The 18,817-nt window shown below is 62.4% G+C and overlaps 1 protein-coding gene across 1 annotated transcript; it reads right to left on the bottom strand.

The window, feature by feature from the left end:
• Window positions 1-396: 396 nt before the first annotated feature.
• TH (tyrosine hydroxylase) lies at window positions 397-8,554 on the bottom strand. Its single transcript, XM_064370248.1, is given in 15 exon segments — window positions 397-622; window positions 1,448-1,581; window positions 1,885-1,980; window positions 2,200-2,256; window positions 2,682-2,751; window positions 3,080-3,215; window positions 3,329-3,474; window positions 3,895-3,945; window positions 4,661-4,728; window positions 4,882-4,970; window positions 5,293-5,467; window positions 6,469-6,698; window positions 7,423-7,473; window positions 7,476-7,494; window positions 8,465-8,554. Coding segments are annotated over 15 exon segments (1,572 nt in total). The 3' UTR covers window positions 397-462.
• Between the last annotated feature and the right edge of the window lie 10,263 nt (window positions 8,555-18,817).

The raw sequence follows: 18,817 nt of genomic DNA, 5'->3' as shown, positions 1-18,817 counted from the left end.
GGTGCCCGAGGGACTCAGAGCTGGGTGGGACCTCAGGGTGAGCGGAGAAACTGGCCCCAGAGGGGTCTGCTGCCTGGCCAGGGCGATCAGCCATCTCCCAGAGGAGGAAGGAGACCAGGGCAAAACCTCTGTGTGAGGCTGGGGTGGGGACATTTGTGGCACAGACACGGGGCCAGGCAGGTAGAGGCACACTTTCTTTTATTGTGACAGTGGATGGGGCAGCAGATGGGTTCAGGGCAGAGTGGAGGGCAGCGTAGCAGCCTCCAGGACCCTGGGAGCTGGACAGGACGTCACCACGGGCACAAGCAGCTGTTGCTCTGAGCAGCAGGCATTGGGGCAGCAGAAGCCTGGCAGCGGGGAGGGCATGGGGGGCAATGGGAGCCAGCCCCTCTCCAGGGCCTGAGCTCCGGGATGGTGCAGGAGCAGGGGAGGTTGGGAAGGGCCCTCAGTGGCGCCCTGAACCTAGCCAATGGCACTCAGTGCATGGGCCAGGGTGTCCAGCTCATCCTGGACACCCTCCAGGGAGCGCCGCACGGCCTGGGGGCTGTCCAGCACATCGACGGCCAGCGTGTATGGGTCGAACTTCACGGAGAAGGGGCGCTGGATGCGTGAAGCGTAGCTCCTGGGGAGGAGAACGGCAGAGCCCTCGGTCAATCAGTGGGCAGAGTCTGCAGCCTCCAGGAGAGGAGGCCAGGGGCTGCATTTCCACCATCACGGTGGCTCCAAGCTCCCAGGGCTTTTCTGAGCCACCTGGTCACAGGCAGGACACTGAGGCCTCCTCCAGGGCTGGGCGAGGGGTTCACGGGGAGACAGGCCAGGCTCCTTTTCCACTAGAGCCTCTGCCGGGCACCCCATCCCTGTCTGCACCTCCACCAGGCCTCATTCTCCAGGAAGCCTTCCTTGACCACATCCCTAAGTCTGTGAGTGGAATTCAGCACCCAGTCCGACGGACACATAACTCCTGGCCTCAGTTTCCCCAGGGCAGAAGGGTGGGGCTGGAGGGAAGATGATGAGCCCTTTTACTGAGGCTAATGGGCTCTGCTCCCCTCTCCTGACACCCTGGTCACTGCACCAAAGGCCCCTAGCCCCAGGGACCCCACTCCCCCCATGCCCCCACCCTGCTTCTGTCTTCCCCTGACCTCTCCCTATCCCAGGTTCCACAGGACCTCCTCACAAAGCTCAGCTCTGTCGACACCCCCAACAGTGGTCTTGACCTGGCCTTGACCTGGCCACCCAGCGCCCCCAGTCCTGTAGGTCTGCCCCTCCACAGACGCTGGAGTCCTGCTCACAGACGGTGTCCCTGCCGTGAGGGGCTGCTGCAACCAGGGATTGGTTTTCTCGTCTGTGACCTGGGCTCACAGCCCAGCCCTGCTCAAGGCCTGAAGGAAGGCCTGGCTTGTCCAGTCTGGGGACATGACGGGGGGCTCGCCCCAGGAGCCAAGCCCACCTGAGCTTGTTCTTGGCGTCGCTGAAGCTCTCCGACAGGAAGTACACCGGCTGGTACGTCTGGTCTTGGTAGGGCTGCACGGCCGCAGCTTCGGGGTCGAAGGCCCGGACCTCCGGCTCCTCAGACAGGGAGTGCTGGCGGGAGGCCGCCGGCGTCACTGACCCCACTGCACCCAGGCCCCTGGGGGAACTGGGCACTGTGGCCTGACACCGGGTGGCTTCCTCGGGCAGAGTCGCCCCCGCCTCCCCCGCCGGGCCTCCCAAGGCCTGGGATAATGTGGGGTGGGGACTGGGCAGAGACACACTTTCTCCAAAGACAGCCTGAGTCCTGGAGGCCCAGGCCGCAGTTTCCTCCCATGGGAGTCTGTCCCCTCCCTGCACTGTCCCCCATGGATGCCCCGCCCCTCCGCTGGGGGCTGCGCAGGGAGACGGTCTCACCAAGAGCTCCCCGTAGGAGGACAGCAGCCCAGCGCCGTAGGCCTTCACCTCCCCGTTCTGCTTACACAGCCCAAATTCCACTGTGAACCAGTACAGCTGCGGGAAAGCCGGGCAGCCTCAGCCCAGAGACAGCGGCCGCCCACTGGGCAGCCCCTGGTCGCCTGTGACCCGGACACCACCCCAGGGAGGGCAGACCAGGCTGCGGGCAGGCCAGGGTGAGGGTCGCGATTCATGGGTGGAAGCAAAGGCCTCAGCCTGGACAGTGGGAGGACCCCGAAGCCCGCACCCAGGCCCTGCAGGGTGGGGTCGACCCACCGTAGACAGCTTCTCAATTTCCTCATCCGAGGCCCCCAGGGATGCCAGGCCGATGTCCTGTGGAGCGGGCAGAAGGATGAAGGGTGGGGAGAGGCAGCCCTGGGTCGAGCTTGAGGTGGGGGCGCCGGGGTGTCAGCAGCCCCTCCAGCGGTCTCTGGGACACTGCCTGGGGGGCAGAGACCTACCGCGACCACCCAGGGTCCGCAACCTCCACCGGGCCTCCTCCTTCAGGCAGCCCTCCTTGACCATATCTCTAAGCCTGTGGGTACCGTTCTCAGGCAGCCGGCAGATGGCAGCACAGCCCGTGGGAGTCTTCGCTCCAGCCCCACCCTCTGCCCGTCGACCCTCAGGGCACCGAGCCCCCCATGGCGGGACCCAGGGGCAGACAGCACATTTCACCCACCCACACATCAACCCCGACCCGTCCTCAGCCCCAGGCCAGCCCCTGGGTGACCCCGGTTCCCTCGGAGGCCGCGGCGCACCTGGGAGAACTGCGCAAAGGTGCGGTCAGCCAGCATGGGCACGTGTCCCAGCAGCTCATGGCAGCAGTCCCTGCGCAAAGGAGGGAGGCGGGGCTGAGGGGCCGCCCACCGCACCCCCAACCCTCGGATCTGCCTGTGCGTAGGAGGGAGGGGAGTTGAGGAGCCACCGGTAGCAACCCTCACCGGAGGGGCTGCCTGTGTGGACAGAGAGGGCAGCTGAGGGGCCGCTGGTCCCACCGCCCCCCTGCGGGGCTGCCTGCATGGAGGGAGAGAGGGCTGAGAGGCCACCCACCGCACCTCCCACCCACGGGGCTGTCTGCACACAGGAGAGAGAGGGCAGCTGAGGGGCCACCCGTTGCACCCTCACCCTTGGTCTAGGGGCTGGGGCGCGCACTCACGGCTCTGGGGAGTGCATGGGCGAGGACGCATGGCGGATGTACTGGGTGCACTGGAACACGCGGAAGGCCAGGCTTGCCAGGAAGTCCCGGGCAGACAGCAAGCCGGCCACAGGCCGCAGCTGGAAGCCCGTGCGCTCTGCAAGGGGCCACCTGGTCACGGCCACGCAGGGGCGGGCTGGCCACGCTGGGCTGGGGCTCGTGGCGGCCGGTCTGGCCCCCGGCTCTCCGCCCCTCCCGCCCAGGGCGCACCCTTCAGGAAGCGGGAGACGTCCTCCAGCTGGGGGATGTTGTCCTCCCGGTAGCCGCTGAAGCGCTCCAGCAGCGCGAAGGCCTCCAGGTGCTCCCCGCAGGCGTGTGTGGCGTACAGCCCCTTCAGCTTGGTGTAGACCTCCTTCCTGCAGGTGGTGGGGCTTAGGCCCTCCCAACACCACACCCCAGTGCCCGAAACACCCCCCAGAAGCCCCTCCTGAGCCGTGGGCTCCTCTGCCTGCCTGAGCCCCCCCAACACAGGCCTCTCAGGGACCCCTGAAGACCCAGGCCCCTGGGAGGGTCTTTTGCTGGTGGCTTTGGGGAATCCCAGGGGGTAGGGGGTCATGAGGGGCAGTCCCTCAGCACCCTGGGGATGGCCCGGCAGGATGGGTAGCCTCTTCCTCCCAACCCGACACTCTGAGCCCTGGAAGTCCCTCCTCTTCCTGGCTTTAGTCTCTCCTGCTGTGCCAACATCCTTGGAGGTGGCTTTCACACGCCAGGATTCTGGGAGGCATCCCCAGGGCTCCTCCCCAGCCCCTGGCCAGCTAGCTGCACGGGGGTCTCACCAGGTGGCAATCTCCTCAGCGGTGTACTCCACACGGGGAATTGGGTCGCCACTGGGGAGAGGCCAGTGGTCAGCAGGTGCTCTCAGAGAGCAGGAAGGTGCAGGAGGGAGGCAGGGAGGCAGGGAGGCAGGGAGGCAGGGAGGCAGGGAGGGAGGGAGGGAGGGAAGCAGGGAGGGAGGGAGGGAGGGAAGCAGGGAGGCAGGGAGGGAGGGAGGGAGGGAGAGAGGCAGGGAGGGAGGGAGGGAGGCAGGGAGGCAGGGAGGGAGGGAGGCAGGGAGGGAGGGAGGGAGGCAGGGAGGGAGGGAGGGAGAGAGGCAGGGAGGGAAGAAGGGAGGCAGGGAGGCAGGGAGGGAGGGAGGCAGGGAGGCAGGGAGGGAGGGAGGCAGGGAGGGAGGCAGGGAGAGAGGGAGGGAGGCAGGGAGAGAGGGAGGGAGGCAGGGAGGGAGGGAGGGAGCCTCACTGGCCACAGGACCACACCCGCCTTGTGCAGCGAGGACTTTGGGGTAGAGGATGGAAGGAGGGTACGCCCTAGCTGACTATACCATGAGCCAGCTGTGTGGCCTCTGTGGGTTGCTCTAGCCCCTCGTTCCTCAGTTTCCCCAGTGGGATTTGGGGACAAGGGAAAACCCTGGAGCAGAGCTGCCTGGCAGGAGGCACTGATGCTGGTGACAAGATGGGTCCTCCCCTTTGTCCTTCCCTCCCGCCCCCCAGGTCCAGCATGAGCCTGCAGGACAGAGTCTGGGTCCCCAGCACAGGGGCTCCTCACTGCCTGTACTGGAAGGCGATCTCAGCAATCAGCTTCCTGCGCTGGCGGTACACCTGGTCGGAGAAGCCCTGAGGGCAGAGGGGATGCAGGGGTCAGGAGGCTGTGCCCGGGAGGGGTGCGGGCCTCCGGGGCTCCTGAAGCCGACAGACTCCCATCCAGGCTTGGGCTAAAGGTAGGGATGCGATCGGGACAGGAAGTCTGGGCCCTCCCAAACCACTCACCGGGTGGTCCAAGTCCAGGTCAGGGTCGAACTTGGTGACCAGGTGATGGCACTTGTCCAGCTCTGACACTTTTCTTGGGAACCAGGGGGCTTCAAGGAGGATAGAGGAAGAGGTCTTTGTGAGCTCGGAGCCGTGGGACCGAGTCACCCACCTTGAAGCAGCCTCCCCTATAAGACTTCCGGGGGGCAGAGGCAGCCGGGGCTGTGACAGCTGCAGGGGATCCTAGGGGTGGCCCCAGGCCCAGACATGGATGTGTAGAAAAACAGGGGATGGAGTGGAGCCAGCAGAGAGGGAACTCCATGTTTCCCAGGCCACCACCATGTCGTCACTGTAGGGTCCCCCTGCAGGAGCCTCTGCACCCCAGAGCCTCAAAGTCATTTGGTGGCACTCAGGACAGAAAACCAGCCTCACCCTTGTGCTCCACGGGGCTGCGCACATCCTCTGACACCTGGCGCACGCCACTGAGCAGGGCGGCCAGGTCCCCTCTGGGCACCTCCAGGCGCACGAAGTACTCCAGGTGGGGGCCCCCCGCTCTCGGCCTCTGGGCCGGCCGGGTCTCTAGGTGGTGGATTTTGGCTTCAAATGTCTTAGGGAGCAAAAGCAGGAAGAGAGCGGGAAGGAGAAAGACAGAGACGGACAGAGAGTGAGGAGGAGGGAAGGAGGAGGCACATCCGGTTGGCTGGCCTGGCCTGGTCCAGCCCTGCCCTTGACCTTTGCAGCTGGCAGCACACAGACCCTGTTCTCCCAGGCTCAGGTCAGCGTGGGCCACCAGGCTAGGGGTCGCCACTGGCAAACTGGGTTTTGTGTCACGCACATAACCGAGAGTTGTCACTGCGTGAGCCTTGACCTGCTTCTGGGCGGCTCTGTGTGTCCCGAGGCTGTGCCACACAGCCTGGCTCCCCAGCCACTGGTCAGAAGCTGCCCCCAACTCTGGTAGCCTCGTCCAGGGCTGCAGGGTGGGGGACACTGAGTCTCACTGGCACCTGAGCATCCAGGGCACTGGCCGGAAGGGGCTGCTCCACCTCCCCGCCTCCCGGTTGCCCAGCAACAAGGACCATGGGTCGCAGTGGCCCTCAGGCCAGGAAGCCAGCTCTGCGAGCTGGTGGGGAGTCTGGCTTTAATGTCATTTGGGAGCCTCTTCCGGGAGCCAGGTCACCTGCCCCCCTGGGCACAGTGGGACCAGAGTGACTAATGCAATCAGCGGCCACCTCAGCTGCTGTGCTGAGTGGGTGGGAGGGGGCGCCTTGCCCTGCCCCTGCCTCCCATGCTGCCCTGCTGGGAGCCCCCCATGTATGAAACAGTGGGTGAGGGGCAGCTAGGGGTGGGCAAGGCAGGGGGCACAGCGAGGCTTGGTGGCCTCAGCCCTAGGGCTGGACTCAGGAACCCTCAAGAACACGGGGTGTAGCCAGAGGCCACGGGGGCTGAGCGGAGGCCTGAGACTACCCCGCTGCACCCTGTGCTGGCCTCAGGGGCCTGGACATCTTTATAGCTGCATCTCTGCTATAAAGGGGTCAGGGACTCACCCCCTCCCCCACAGCCCCACCCACAGGTGCCCTTGCCCCAGGGACACAGAGGCCACGCGCTCACCTCGAACACCTTTACAGCTCGGGACAGCGCGGAGGGCTTGGTGGCCCTCGGGGAGAAGAGCAGGTTCAGCACCGCCTTCCCCTCCTTCTCCTCAAAGGCCACGGCCTCCAGGGGGTCCCCGGGCTCCGAGGAGGCTGCAGCGGCTGCTGCCGCCACCGCCGCCTCCCGCTCCTTTCGGGCGTCCTCGATGAGACTCTGCCGCCGCCCAATGAACCTCGGGGACTGTGGGAACAGGGGCACCCGTGTCTCCTCCACCTGCTGAGCCCCTGGAGGCTGGTCCCACGGAGGCCAGGGAGGAGAGCACATTGCTGATCACCTACTGTGTGCCTGCTGGGGCAGATGCTAGCTGAGGTGCCTGTGGGCATCCACCCCAGTGGGGGCAGCCCAGCCAGAAGCGGTGGTAGGGGAGGAGTGGGGGGCTCTGTGGGGAGCAGACAGACAGAGGCACTGTGTCACCTGTCCCCAGGCCAGGCGCTAACCGGATTAGTGATGGGAAGAGGGCGCTGTCTCGACGGACAGTGCCATCGGCTACTGGGGAGGGGACGGCAGCTCAGGAAGGAGCTGCCCCCATAGGGCCCCAGTGAAGAACCCCCCCAGCTTCCACACAGGGTCCCTTTCTCACACCTCCATCAGGACACCCGTCCTCCGGCCCTTCCCCTCTTCACTAGCCCCATGCGCCCGCTCCTGGCTGCCTCGTCATCCCTCCACCCTTTGTCACAGCTCTGGATGCAAGTGTCTCTCCCTGGACTCAGCGCCTCTGACCCCTTGATCCCAGAGCCATCCCAGGCCTGGACAGAGAGGCACTTGTCAGATGCCTGGGGCTCATCTCTTGGAGCTGAACTCCTGAGACAGCTCTGGGCCCCTTGTGAGAGAAGAATCAGCTTCATCCTGCACTTCCAGATCGTGGAACATGAATCGGGCAGCAGGAGCCCCCCTCAGAGTCCCCCTCACCCTCGGGGGGTGTGGATGCAGCTAGAGCTGCAGTTCCAGGCTGTGGAGAGCCTGGAGGCTGGGCCCCGGGCCCCGCTGGGGAGGGGACGCCTGAAGGGGAGCCTGGCGGGGAGAGGGCGCTCTGTACCCCTGAGAAGGCGCATGGAAATGACCCTGCTACAACCACACCATGTTTCATTCAAGGTCCATAAATAAAAGCCTGTTTCAAATGTGCCAGGGAGCCGACGGTTCTGAGCGCCTCAGGAGGCACCGAAGACCCGTCCTGTGGGCTGAGACGCTCCCGATTATCCAGCCTGGCCCGCACAGCCCTTTGGACACAGGGTTCCCAAGTGTGGGCCACAGGGGACTCAGACTCTATGGTGAATGAATGAAGGAAGGAAGGAAGAAAGGGAGGGAGGGAGGGAGAAACGGGCCGAGGAGAATCGCCCCACAGCCCAGATACCCTTTGACTCTGGACTTGCCCCTTATTTGCCCAGGACCCCCTACCATGAGCTGCTGCTAGAGCCTCAGAAGGGTCTGGTGGGTGCCTCCCTGAACAGGTGGGCTGGTTGGGGTGCTGACAGGGCGGCTGGGACAGAGGGAGGAAGGGGCAGGTGGGAGCAGGGTGGGGGTTGCATGTAGGCAGCAGCCAGGGACCTCTGGCTATCTGGGATTTTGGGGATGGATTTTTTTCCATATTTTCATCGTTAAGATCCAAGATGAAGCAAGACACAGGGACCCACACAATCCCGGGGAAGGCCGGCCCAAGAGGGGCACACGCAGGGACAGGCACCGCCTCACTCTCCCCCTGCAGGGACCCACACAATCCCGGGGAAGGCCGGCCCAAGAGAGGCACACGCAGGGACAGGCACCGCCTCACTCTCCCCCTGCAGGGACCCACACACCAGGTACAGGGGGTGTCGCCGTGCCCAGGACTCCACACCCAGGGGTCTGCATGGACCCGGAGCCCGGGGCTGCCAGCCAGGCTGGGGATCGGCAGAGGCAGCTAGCACCAGCCCCAGGCTCCGGTCCACTGAAGCCCCTGGGCACCTACCTGCCCTCTTACCATGATGGCCTCTGCCTGCTTGGCATCCAGCTCAGACACGGCCCTGCGGAAGCCCTTGGCCTGCGGTGCGGAGGCGTCGGGGGTAGGCATGGTTCAGTGTGGAGGTCCGGCTCTGTCTCCACAGCCCTGGCCCAGCGGCCTCTTATAAGCTGAGCTGACGTCAAAGCCCACTCTGGGTCCCCCACCTTCCCCTCCTCATGTCCCCCACCCCTGCCTGCTGTGCCTGGTGGAGGCGGGGGTGGGTGAGGAAGGAGGGACAGACGCGCAGGAGAAAGGGCTCGTCCGTGGAATCAAATTGCCTCCACTCCCCAGCCCTGTCTGAATCATCCTCAGCCCGCGGCGGGCTTGCTTGCAGGGACCAGGGGCTGGCTCATGCTCTGCAGGGGGCTGAGACAGCTGGGGTCCCCTAGGCCCCATACCTCTCAAGGGGGTCCACAGGGAGGGGCTGTCTGGGCAGCCCAGGGCCACACTTTTAATGAATGCCAGACCCTTGTGGCAAACAGACCCAGAAAGCCCCAAGATGGGAAATCCAGCTTCCAGCCTCAGACGCCAGGAGGCAATTTGTTTGCTTCTCCAGAAAATTCCAGGCCCTGTGCCTAGTAGACGTGGTTCCTAGGAGTGCCAGCTGCCCTCAGCCCCCAGGCCCTGCACGTGCGGCTCACGGGAGCCAGAATGTCCCAGACGGCCCGGCTGTCCAGTGTGGAGGACCCAGGAGGCTGGAGGGAAGACATCTCTAAGGAGACGCCCATGTTTCCGAACGGCTCCCACCTCCTGCATCGCAGCCCCCACTAGAGTGGCCAGGGAAACCAGGGCTAGGATAGCGCCCCAGGGACAGCTTCCACCCACTCCATGCAGCCCCTCCATGGCCCGCCCCTAGCTCCCGGCTTCCATCGGAGGTCTTGTGGCCCCTCTTTTGAAGAGCACGCCTGACTCTCAGTGCTGAGGGCCCCAACAGCTCAGAGAGACCCTTGCAACTCCTCCTCCACCTCAGTGGGCCCCGGGGCGAGGGTGATCCTGGGGTGACCCAACAACTCCCTTGAGGACAACTCCAGCTGAGAGCCTCTCCCAGGTTTCGTGTTCACCCCACGATCCACAGATACCCGTGCCCAGCCCACGACCACTGGCACCTCCTGCTCCGAGCTGCTGCCCCGACCCAGGCAGTGAGGTCCCTGTCCAGGGTGGTTTCTGGCCCTTCTGGTGGAAGGAGAGGCCTCCTTGTCCCTCTGGGGTCAGCAGAGATGGCCAGAGCCCACCTTGACAATGCTAGAGTGAGGAGAGGGAAGGACATGGCCCCGGGGTGCTTGGGCTGCAGCCGCCGCTGCCACTGCTGTCCCTCCTGGAGAGGAGCCGCTTCCAACGGGCATGGGGCCTTTTGCCTCTGCTGGGCTTTCTGGTGTTGGTAGCCAAGGTGACTTGGGCTCAGCAGAAGCCAGAAGCCTGGGTGTTCCCTGACTTCTTGAAGGCCTTCCCCAGCTGGGCTCTGTGGTACCCAGAGCTGGCATCTCTCAGGGCTACTCTGCTCCTGTCAGCTGTGGGACCCCCACTCCGTGTTCCCTTCAACAGTAGCCCCCGGGGCCTTTCCTAAAACCGCCTCAGCCATGGCATCCCTGTGCTAAGCGCTCGGTCAGAGCATCGGGAAGACCCCCACCCTTTCCACTTCCTGCCCCAGGATTTGCGGCTCCATGACCCCCAGTTTGCAATGTTATTCCTCACCCACCTCTTATCCGGGTGAGCTCCTGTGCATCCCACAAAACCCGGCTCAGTCACTGCTCACTCTGCAAGGCATGCCTTCTTTGCTATGACTCCCTCTCGTTCCTCTGGAACCTCCCTGGGGGCAGACACTGCGCCCATTTGGCCCCTGCTGTCTCCCAGTGTCCAGGGCAGACCCCGTCCCCTCTCGAAGACGCTGTGCCTTCTGCAGCAGTTGCCCAGAGGCCTCTGCCTCTAGGTCCTGGCCCACAGTAGGTCTGGGGTGCCTGCTCAGAAGGGCATCAGAGGGACTTGCCTCCAAGACCGCAGCCTGAAGGCCCAACCTCTGGCCTCACCCTGCAGGCTGTGAGCTTCTGTCACCCGGGGCTGAGGCGCCCCCCGCACCCCTGAGTCCCTGATGGTGGCCCCCCAGTGGCTCCGCCTCCACGCCCAGCATCCAGGCCTGCTGAAACTCTGCACAGCTGTCCCCAACTCTCCTCAAGGACCCCGGAGAGTGTCATTTGCCTCCCTCAGGGTGGGCTGCTGGGGATCCCTTGGTGAGGCAGCTCCAGGTCCCCTAGCCCCCGCCCCAGCTCTCCCCAGCATGGCCCGCTTGCTCAGGTGCCCACGCCAGGAGGAGAGACCTGCCTGGCAAACAGCACGCCGGAGGCCGGTGGCCCACTCCGCGGGATGTGGATTTAACCTTTCAGCAAATGTCTCCTCTGATACAAATATTGCTTTCTAATTCAGTTTCCTGCCTGCGCCAGGCTTGCTTTCACGGAAGCCCTATGGGAACTAAGCTTTCTAGACTATTCCTTGGGACCAGGCTCTCTGGAGGCAGGAGCTCAGGCAAGGTGCTGAGGCCAGGGAGGCCCCTGAACCCCCGGGAGGCGAGTGCAGCCCTCGGGCCCCTGCACCTGTCCTGCCTCCTGCCTCCCGCCCCAGCCAGGCAGCATTCATCCCTGCCTGTCCATCCCTGAGAAGCCTGCCCCACACAGCAGCCCCTTCAGGGCCACGAGAGCATGCTGGACCCTGGATCCAAGGCCCCTGTGGGCACAGAGGTGGCCCCACCCTGCTTTGCGCCATGCCCCTCCCCCATCCCAGATGGACTCATGAGGCCCCCAAAGCCCCCCCTGGCCAGCCTCCTCCCTCCCAGCCCAAGGGCACCTCTCTAGCCTGGACCACCCAGGCTTGAGCCATGCCCTGCATCACCCACCTGCTTCTGCCCCTCTCCAGAGATGCCCACAAAGACCAGGCCAGCCCCACTCTGGCGCCCACAGGACGAGGCACCCTCCACACTGGGCACAGTCCCGAAGCTCACAGCCGGCCTTTGTAGAGCTCAGCGTCGGGGCAGGCTGCAGCGTCCACCTTCAGGTGGCTGAGGTGTTTACAGACCCATTCTGCAAATGCGAAGACCGAGCTTCCGAGGTGAGACTTCTCAGGGTCGCACAGTAAGTCTCCAGCCCAGGTTTCCCAGCTCCCAACACACTGGCCTTCCAGAGATACAGTGGCACCCATCCCCCAGCGCTGCGGGGCTCAGGACCCCAAGCCACAGGGGAGAAACTGGACAGGCTGCTGCAACCAGTGTCCCATCTACAGAGACCCCAGAGGGAAGGGCAGAGCTGGGACAGGGTTCTCTGGAGGCCCTGAGGTCATGCCCCTAGAGACCCCTGGGGCCAGCACAAGTGGCCTCTGGGAAGGAAAGGGGCTGGGGCTGAGCCCCACGGGGGCAGACTTTGAGGAGGGACCAAGAGTAGGGGCTGGCCCAGGCCAGAAGATCAGAGACCAGGCAGGTGACCAGGGCAGTGAGGGCCCGGCTGGGATCTAAGTGACCCTTGCTGTGCCCTCCCTTGTACCAGCCCCACCTTCATGGAGCCCTCTGGCCTCCCTTCCACACCCCACCACTCTCTGCCACTTCCTTCGGCCAACCCCGTGGTTACGGCCCCTGCCACCACAGCCATGAGGGGCACTGGGCCGGTTCCATCCACGGAGCACGTTCTCGCTCAACAGCCTCTCAGCGCCGAGGCCCAATCACCAGATTGATCACCCTGCACACCTGTGCCCTGGCACTGGGGCCTGCTCCCAGTGTGGGGCAGGGGCAGAGTGCTGGCTTCAACCCGGCCGTGAGGCTGCTCCACCCACAGGGAGAGTCTCCAAGGCCGCAGGGCCTGCTCCCCAGCCTGGCCTTGCCCACCACAGGCCTCCCAAAACCCAGGCTTGCTGGAGGAGCCCAGCCACATGCCACTGGTTGACAGGCATCGCCCTGTGGCTCTCCAGGGCCCAGTCATAGCCTGGCTGTCTGTGGTGTACACAGGCTCAGGTGGCCCTGTGATCTTGGAGAGCCAGCATTGTGTGTGTCCTCCTGCAGGTGCCTGGGCAAATGCAGGCATCTGTGTGATGCGCATACACACAAACACACACACAGGGCACACATGCACATGCACAACACTCAATGCACGTGTGAGCACTATGACACATGTACACACCATAGGTACAAGCACCATGCACACACTACACATGCAGGCACACTCACACATAACGTGCACACACCACACATGTGGGCACACTCATCCATGACATATGTATCACCACATGCATGCACACACAGGCACACATGACACACACATGCACTGTATGTACAAGCACATTCATTGACACCTATACACACCACACATATAAGCACACTCATGCACACAATACACATACAAGTGCACTCATAATGACCCATGTGCACACCAAATCACACACACACAGATGCACATGGCACACGCTACACATGCAAGTACACTTATATATGACAAAGGACACAACATACACAAGTGCTGTCACATATGACACGTTCACACCACACACAAGCACATACCACACAATGCACATGCACTCATACATGACGTATGCACACACACAAGCACACACTACACATGTGCACTCATGCATCACACGTGTTCACACCACACACAAGCACACACCATACACTGCACATGTGCACTCACACATGACGTGTTCGCACCACACACAAATACATACCACACAACACACACGCACTCATAAATGACACATGTACACACACACACCACACAATGCACATTCACTCATACATGACACATGTACACATGTGTTCACACCACACACAAGCACACACCACACACACTGCACATGTGAACTTATACATGACACATGTTCACACCACACACAAGCACACACACCACACAGAACACACATGCACTCATACATGACACATGTACACACACTACACATATGCACTCATGCATCACACATGTTCACACCATGCACAATGCACATATGCTCATAAGTGACACATGTACACACACAAGCACACACCACACACTGCACATGTGAACTCATACATGACATATGTTCACACTACACACAAACACACACAACACACTGCACATGTGCACTCATGCATGACACATGTTCACACCACACAAGCACGCACCACACAGAACATGCATGCACTCATACATGACACATGTACACACAGGCCCACACTACACATATGCACTCATACATGCATGTTCACACCACACACACCACACACAATGCATATGCACTCATAAATGACACATGTACACACACAAGTACACACCACACACAATGCATGTGCACTCATACATGACACACACCACACACACTACATACATCCACTCAAACATGCATGTACGCACCACACACAAGCACACACCACACACTATGCATGTGCATTCATACATGACACATGTACACATCACACACTACACACGTGCACTCATACATAACACATGTACCCAGCACATGCACACAGGTGCACATCACACAAGTGCACACATGTACACACATGTGCTGGAGCACACACTGCCCACCGTGCCCACGTTTACCCCAGAGCTCTCTTTACAGCCCAGGATCCCCAGGGTCCCCAGAGACACCTGGATCCTGAGGACATAGGCCTGCACCCTCCCAGTCCCCCACTCATATCTGGGAGACAGCGGGGACCTCCTGAGGATTTGGGGTGTCATGCCGCCCTGGGCCGTCCCTCAGTTCCCATTGTCCCAAGAAGGCAGGGGACAGTGAGACGCTGGTCCTCCCCCCGTGCCATCTCGCCCCTCTGGGGTGCAGGGCCTTTCTCTGCCATGTAAGGAAGCAGCTCCCCTCCATTCCCCAAGCTGGAAGAACTAAGACACCCTGACACAGGACAGAATCCACCGTCCCTGTCAGACCCAAATGCCAGAGCAATTAGCCCTAATGAGGCCGTCGGCTGGAGCCCCGCAGCAGGGCGGGCGGAGCGCGTGGACGAGGTGGGCCTGGAATCAGCCGCCCTGCCGGTCGATCAGATGCACTTAGGGGTAATTGGGTGTTTGGAAGTCAGGCCCAGAGCGAGGCCAGCAGAGCAGGCACTGCACCTCCCTCAGGCTCTCAGCCCTGCAGGCTGCCTCTCCCTGACACCCTGGACAGCCAGCTGGGCCCTCCCTGTCCCCCACAGATGGCTCCCTGCCCTCATCTGCTCCTGCTGCTGCCCACCTGGGCCTCCGCTTTCCCTTCCCCACCAAACCCTGCCAGGCCCTCAGGCCCAGGCTTCCCTCCTCCTCCAGGCAGTGCCCCCCACCCAGCCTCCTCTGTGAGCCCCTCCAGCCTGGACCGCCAGTGTCGTCCCTCCGTCCCTGTGGCCTGTGGGGACTGCCTCAGTGTTGAGACCCACCATCTAGGGGGCCAAAAATAGGGTCCTGACTCAGCCCCTTGGGCCCTGGACTGTTTTGCCCTCCACTCAGTGGGGGCACCAGGGATTACAGTTGCAGGCCCTTGTGGATGAGGGGTCAGCCTCAGGCCCCTTGTGTCCGTGGGACCCCCCAAAGGCCAAGGGGGCTGGGTTGGGGTGGTCCTTCTCGGGAAGGGGATCCAGTGACCAGAGAGTCCTGTGGGACCGAATTGGGCAGAAGTGGGGGCGGGGGCAGGGGGAAGGGTACAAAGAGGGCAGGTTACAGAGCCTGGCAGCCAGGCATTCAGCTGGAGGAAGGGCACGCAGGGCGGAGTACACAACTCCCCCACAGGGCCCCACCCCAGCTCCCAGCGGCCCTCACTGCTCACCTGGCCCCGGGAGCTCCATGTTAGACTCAGGCTGGCTCAGGCTCAGGCTGGAGCGGGAGTAGGATGGCTCTGCCCATACCTGGCTGGCCCACATCACCCGGAAGCCCACACCAGGACAAGGGGTTCCGGGGTGTGCAGTTGCTGGAACTGCCAGGAGCACCCTGGTTATGGTGCAGCCGGCTTTGGGAACCCGTGCACCAGAGCTAGTCCTGGAGTTTTCTCTGGTCTGTGTCTGTGTGGGAGAGAGAACGTGCATTCAAGGGTGTGTGTGAAAGTGTCCATGTGCACACATGTGTACATGCCTCTAAAATTATTCATACGTGTATAATTTCATGTTCACATGCATGCATGTGTGTGTGCTTGTGAGTGTATGTCCTATGCATGCATGTGTGTATGCTTGTGTGAGTGTGTCCTATGCATGCGTGTGTGCTTGTGTGACTGTGTGTGTGTCCTATGCAAGCATGTGTGTTTGTGTGAGTGTGTGTGCATTTGTGCCTATAGCAGGGGCTTAGAAGAGCTGACCAGCTGTGGATATGGAACAGACAGGGTGATCCCAGCTCCTGGTGTCCCTCCGGACTCACACCATGTCATGGCCAAGGCCCCCACTGGCCCTGCTTCCTGGCAGGTGCTCTTTCTTTCTTGTGGACCCCTCCAGGCACCGGCCTCACCCCCATGCCGGTGACTCAGTCCGACCTCCGGTCCCCACCTCCTGTCCCCTCCCCTGCTTTTGACAGCCTCTGACAAATTAGCAGGGTGAAAAGCAATAAGAGACGCATTCAGTTCTCATTAGTCACTCACAGAGGCGGCTGCTGTGCTTTGACAGCAAATCACATCTAATTGCAGGACCACAGCCCGCGCCAGCCCCCAGCAGTGCCAGTACCACTGGCTTAGGTGCTAGTCACCTGCCCTGTGGCAGGGAAAAGACGTAGTCCCACCTCTGCTCTGAGCTGAGGCAGGTCCACACCTAGGGATTCTGTGCCTCATCCCAACCGTGCTGCGACCCCCTTCCCTGCCGCAGTGTAGACTTGGAGGCCCCACCTGGGAGGTCAGCCCTGGAACCCTGCTGCCCCTCACTGTGGACTGCGCAGGCCTGGGCTGCGTTCGCAGGGGGACTGGACAGGCAGCTGCGTGCCCGGAGGATGGCGGGAGGCACCAGTGCTTGTCTCAGGTGAGGCTCGGACGTGGCTGCTGAGGCCCCCAGTTGGCCCCACGCTGACACTTTGGGGACAGCACAGCAGAGATCCCCACCGCCTGAGAGGATGCAGGGTCCCATGGTGGCAAGAGCAATCTCCAGGGGCCTCGGTGACGCTTCCGTGGGCAACTCGACCGTAAACATCTTTATTTTCCCTCCACCTGTGCTCATGAGAAACGTTTTGCTCCCTTGGGCTCTGGAAGCCCAGAGCTGATAGCCAGAAGTGGAGGGCAGCCCACAGGCGGCCTGCTCAGGAACGGCTCGCTCAGGCAGCGGCTGCTGTGACCATCTTAAATTTTTATTATCAGAGACAGGGGCTTACTCTGTCACCCAGGAGCTGGTCCAGATGCCCTAGGTTCCCTGAACCAACATCACCACACCCCCCTGCAGACCAGGCGGCCCCTCTCTTGAGGACCCACTGGGCCTGCAGGGGGGCAGCCTTCTCTGCCCCCACCCGTGGGCTGCTGCTTTGGACCTGGAAGTGCATCCGCCCGACTCCTGCCAAGCTCGATCTCCCAGTCTGCTCAGACTGCCACCCCCCGGGAACGAGCTGAGCTGGAGCTGAGGGAAGAGCCCTGGCCCCGGCAAGCCCCTGGCAGCCGCAGTCCTCCTCTGAGCCCGTCCCCAGGTTCTGAGCAGGAGCAGGAAGGAAGAGGTGGGCACATTCACTTCAGGTGCCTCCGCTAATCCCGGGCTCAGAGGAGCCCCCACCCCCAGCTGACATTTCCAGGCCGCTGCGTGCCGCCACCCCAGCCGCTGTGATATTTAGACAGGGCTTGTTTGCCGTGTGATTACTCTGGGGCCTGGGATGAACTCTGCCGACACCTGAGCCTTACCACTTTGCTCCAAAGCTTGTTTTTAATGCACTCGCCGTCAGCTGAGCCGTCTCCCTCCAGCTGCAGGGTCCGGTCCCCTCCTGGGCCAGAGGGAGGACTAAGCCCCGGTTTTCCTCAGAAAGACAGATGAGGCCTCAGTTTCCACCCTGGGGTGGAAGGTCCCAGGAGGCTGGCGGCTCCATCGTCCCCATCCAGCCTGGTGAATGAACTCAGTCACTCATTCATTGATTCACCCAGCAAGCACTTCCTGGGTGCCCTTTGGGAAACGGCACAGTCCCAGTTTTGGAGGCTCTCGTAGTCTGGGGGAGGGCAGCCTGCACACAGGTCCTCACATCCAATGCAGCCGAGACCCTGCGAGGGGGCCCAGGAAGGTGTCTGGAACGGACCCTGCCAAGCAGGAAGCACAAAGCCGCTGTCCCCACCCCAGCATGGCCTTGGGGGTGGGGACGGGCCAGCACAGCACAGTGCAGGCACGAAACAGGGAGGTGGAAGGGCTGTGGCCACCCTCCCCTCACCCCACAGTCTCCAAAAGAGGTTTCGACTCCTATTTTTTCAATTTTTATTATCAAAGACAGGGTCTTATTCTGTTGCCAGGCTGCAGGGCAGTGGCTTGATCCTGGCTCACTGCAGCCTTGACCTCCTGGGCTCAAGCGATCCTCCCAGTTCAGCCTGTTAAGTAGCTGGGGCTGCAGGGGCACACCAGCATGCCTGGCTAATTTTTAAATATTTTGTGGAGACAGGGTCTCACTGTGTTGCCAAGGCTGGTCTCAAACTCCTGGCCTCAAGCGATCCTCCCACCTTAGCCTCCCAAGTTTCTGGGATTACAGGCTCGGCTACCACACCTGGCCAGGATTCCAGATCCTTGCAAGCTCCCCAGATTCTGGGCCTGGGGAGCCTCCTGGGATCCTCTGGGCCTCTGTTCTCTCCACCAAGGCTTTCTGGGGGAGGAAAAGTAACCAGAAGCCAGGAGGCCTGTGCTCCTGGCCAGCAGGTTTCAGGGAAACTAGGGCCCAGGAGGCGTCCAGAGCCCTGTCATACAGCTGGTAGGGCCACACCCCAGGCCACTCCCAACCACAGGAGCCAGGAGAAACTGGGTGGGTCCTTGGGGTGAAGAACTGTCACCAAGGCTGCTGGGTCCTTCACTCTGTGCACTCAGACTGGGGAGCGAGGGTGTCCTGGAAGATGGAGCAGGTGGAGCAGTGTGCAGACCCCGTGTCCCTGGGGGCCACAGGTATGGGCAGATGTCCTGGTCTCTGTGCTGCAGCCACAGTGGTTTCTGGCTCCTTCCCTGCACTGACAGCCTCAGCCTCAGCCTCAGCCTCAGAAGGTCCAGGTCAGTCCGGGCCAGGCGGGCAGCCGACATGAGAAAGCCCCTCCTCATGCAGCAGAGGACATAGAGGGGCCAACACTGCATCTGGGGAAGAAAGGGCTGTGGGCAGGGGGCACAAGCCAGGGCTGAGAGGGCGGGCACCCTCTGTGGAGCTGACTTTGGAGCAAGGCTGCCTGGGCTGGGGTCTCCCGGCACAGGGCATGGGTCATGCAGAAGCTGTGAAC

This window comes from Aotus nancymaae, unplaced genomic scaffold, assembly GCF_030222135.1.
Source record: "Aotus nancymaae isolate 86718 unplaced genomic scaffold, 86718_ANA_hifiasm-v0.15.2.pri h1tg000106l, whole genome shotgun sequence".
Classification (NCBI taxonomy): domain Eukaryota; kingdom Metazoa; phylum Chordata; class Mammalia; order Primates; family Aotidae; genus Aotus; species Aotus nancymaae.
The sequence above is the reverse complement of the archived record's forward strand: the minus strand, read 5'-3'. Positions and strand labels throughout refer to the sequence as shown.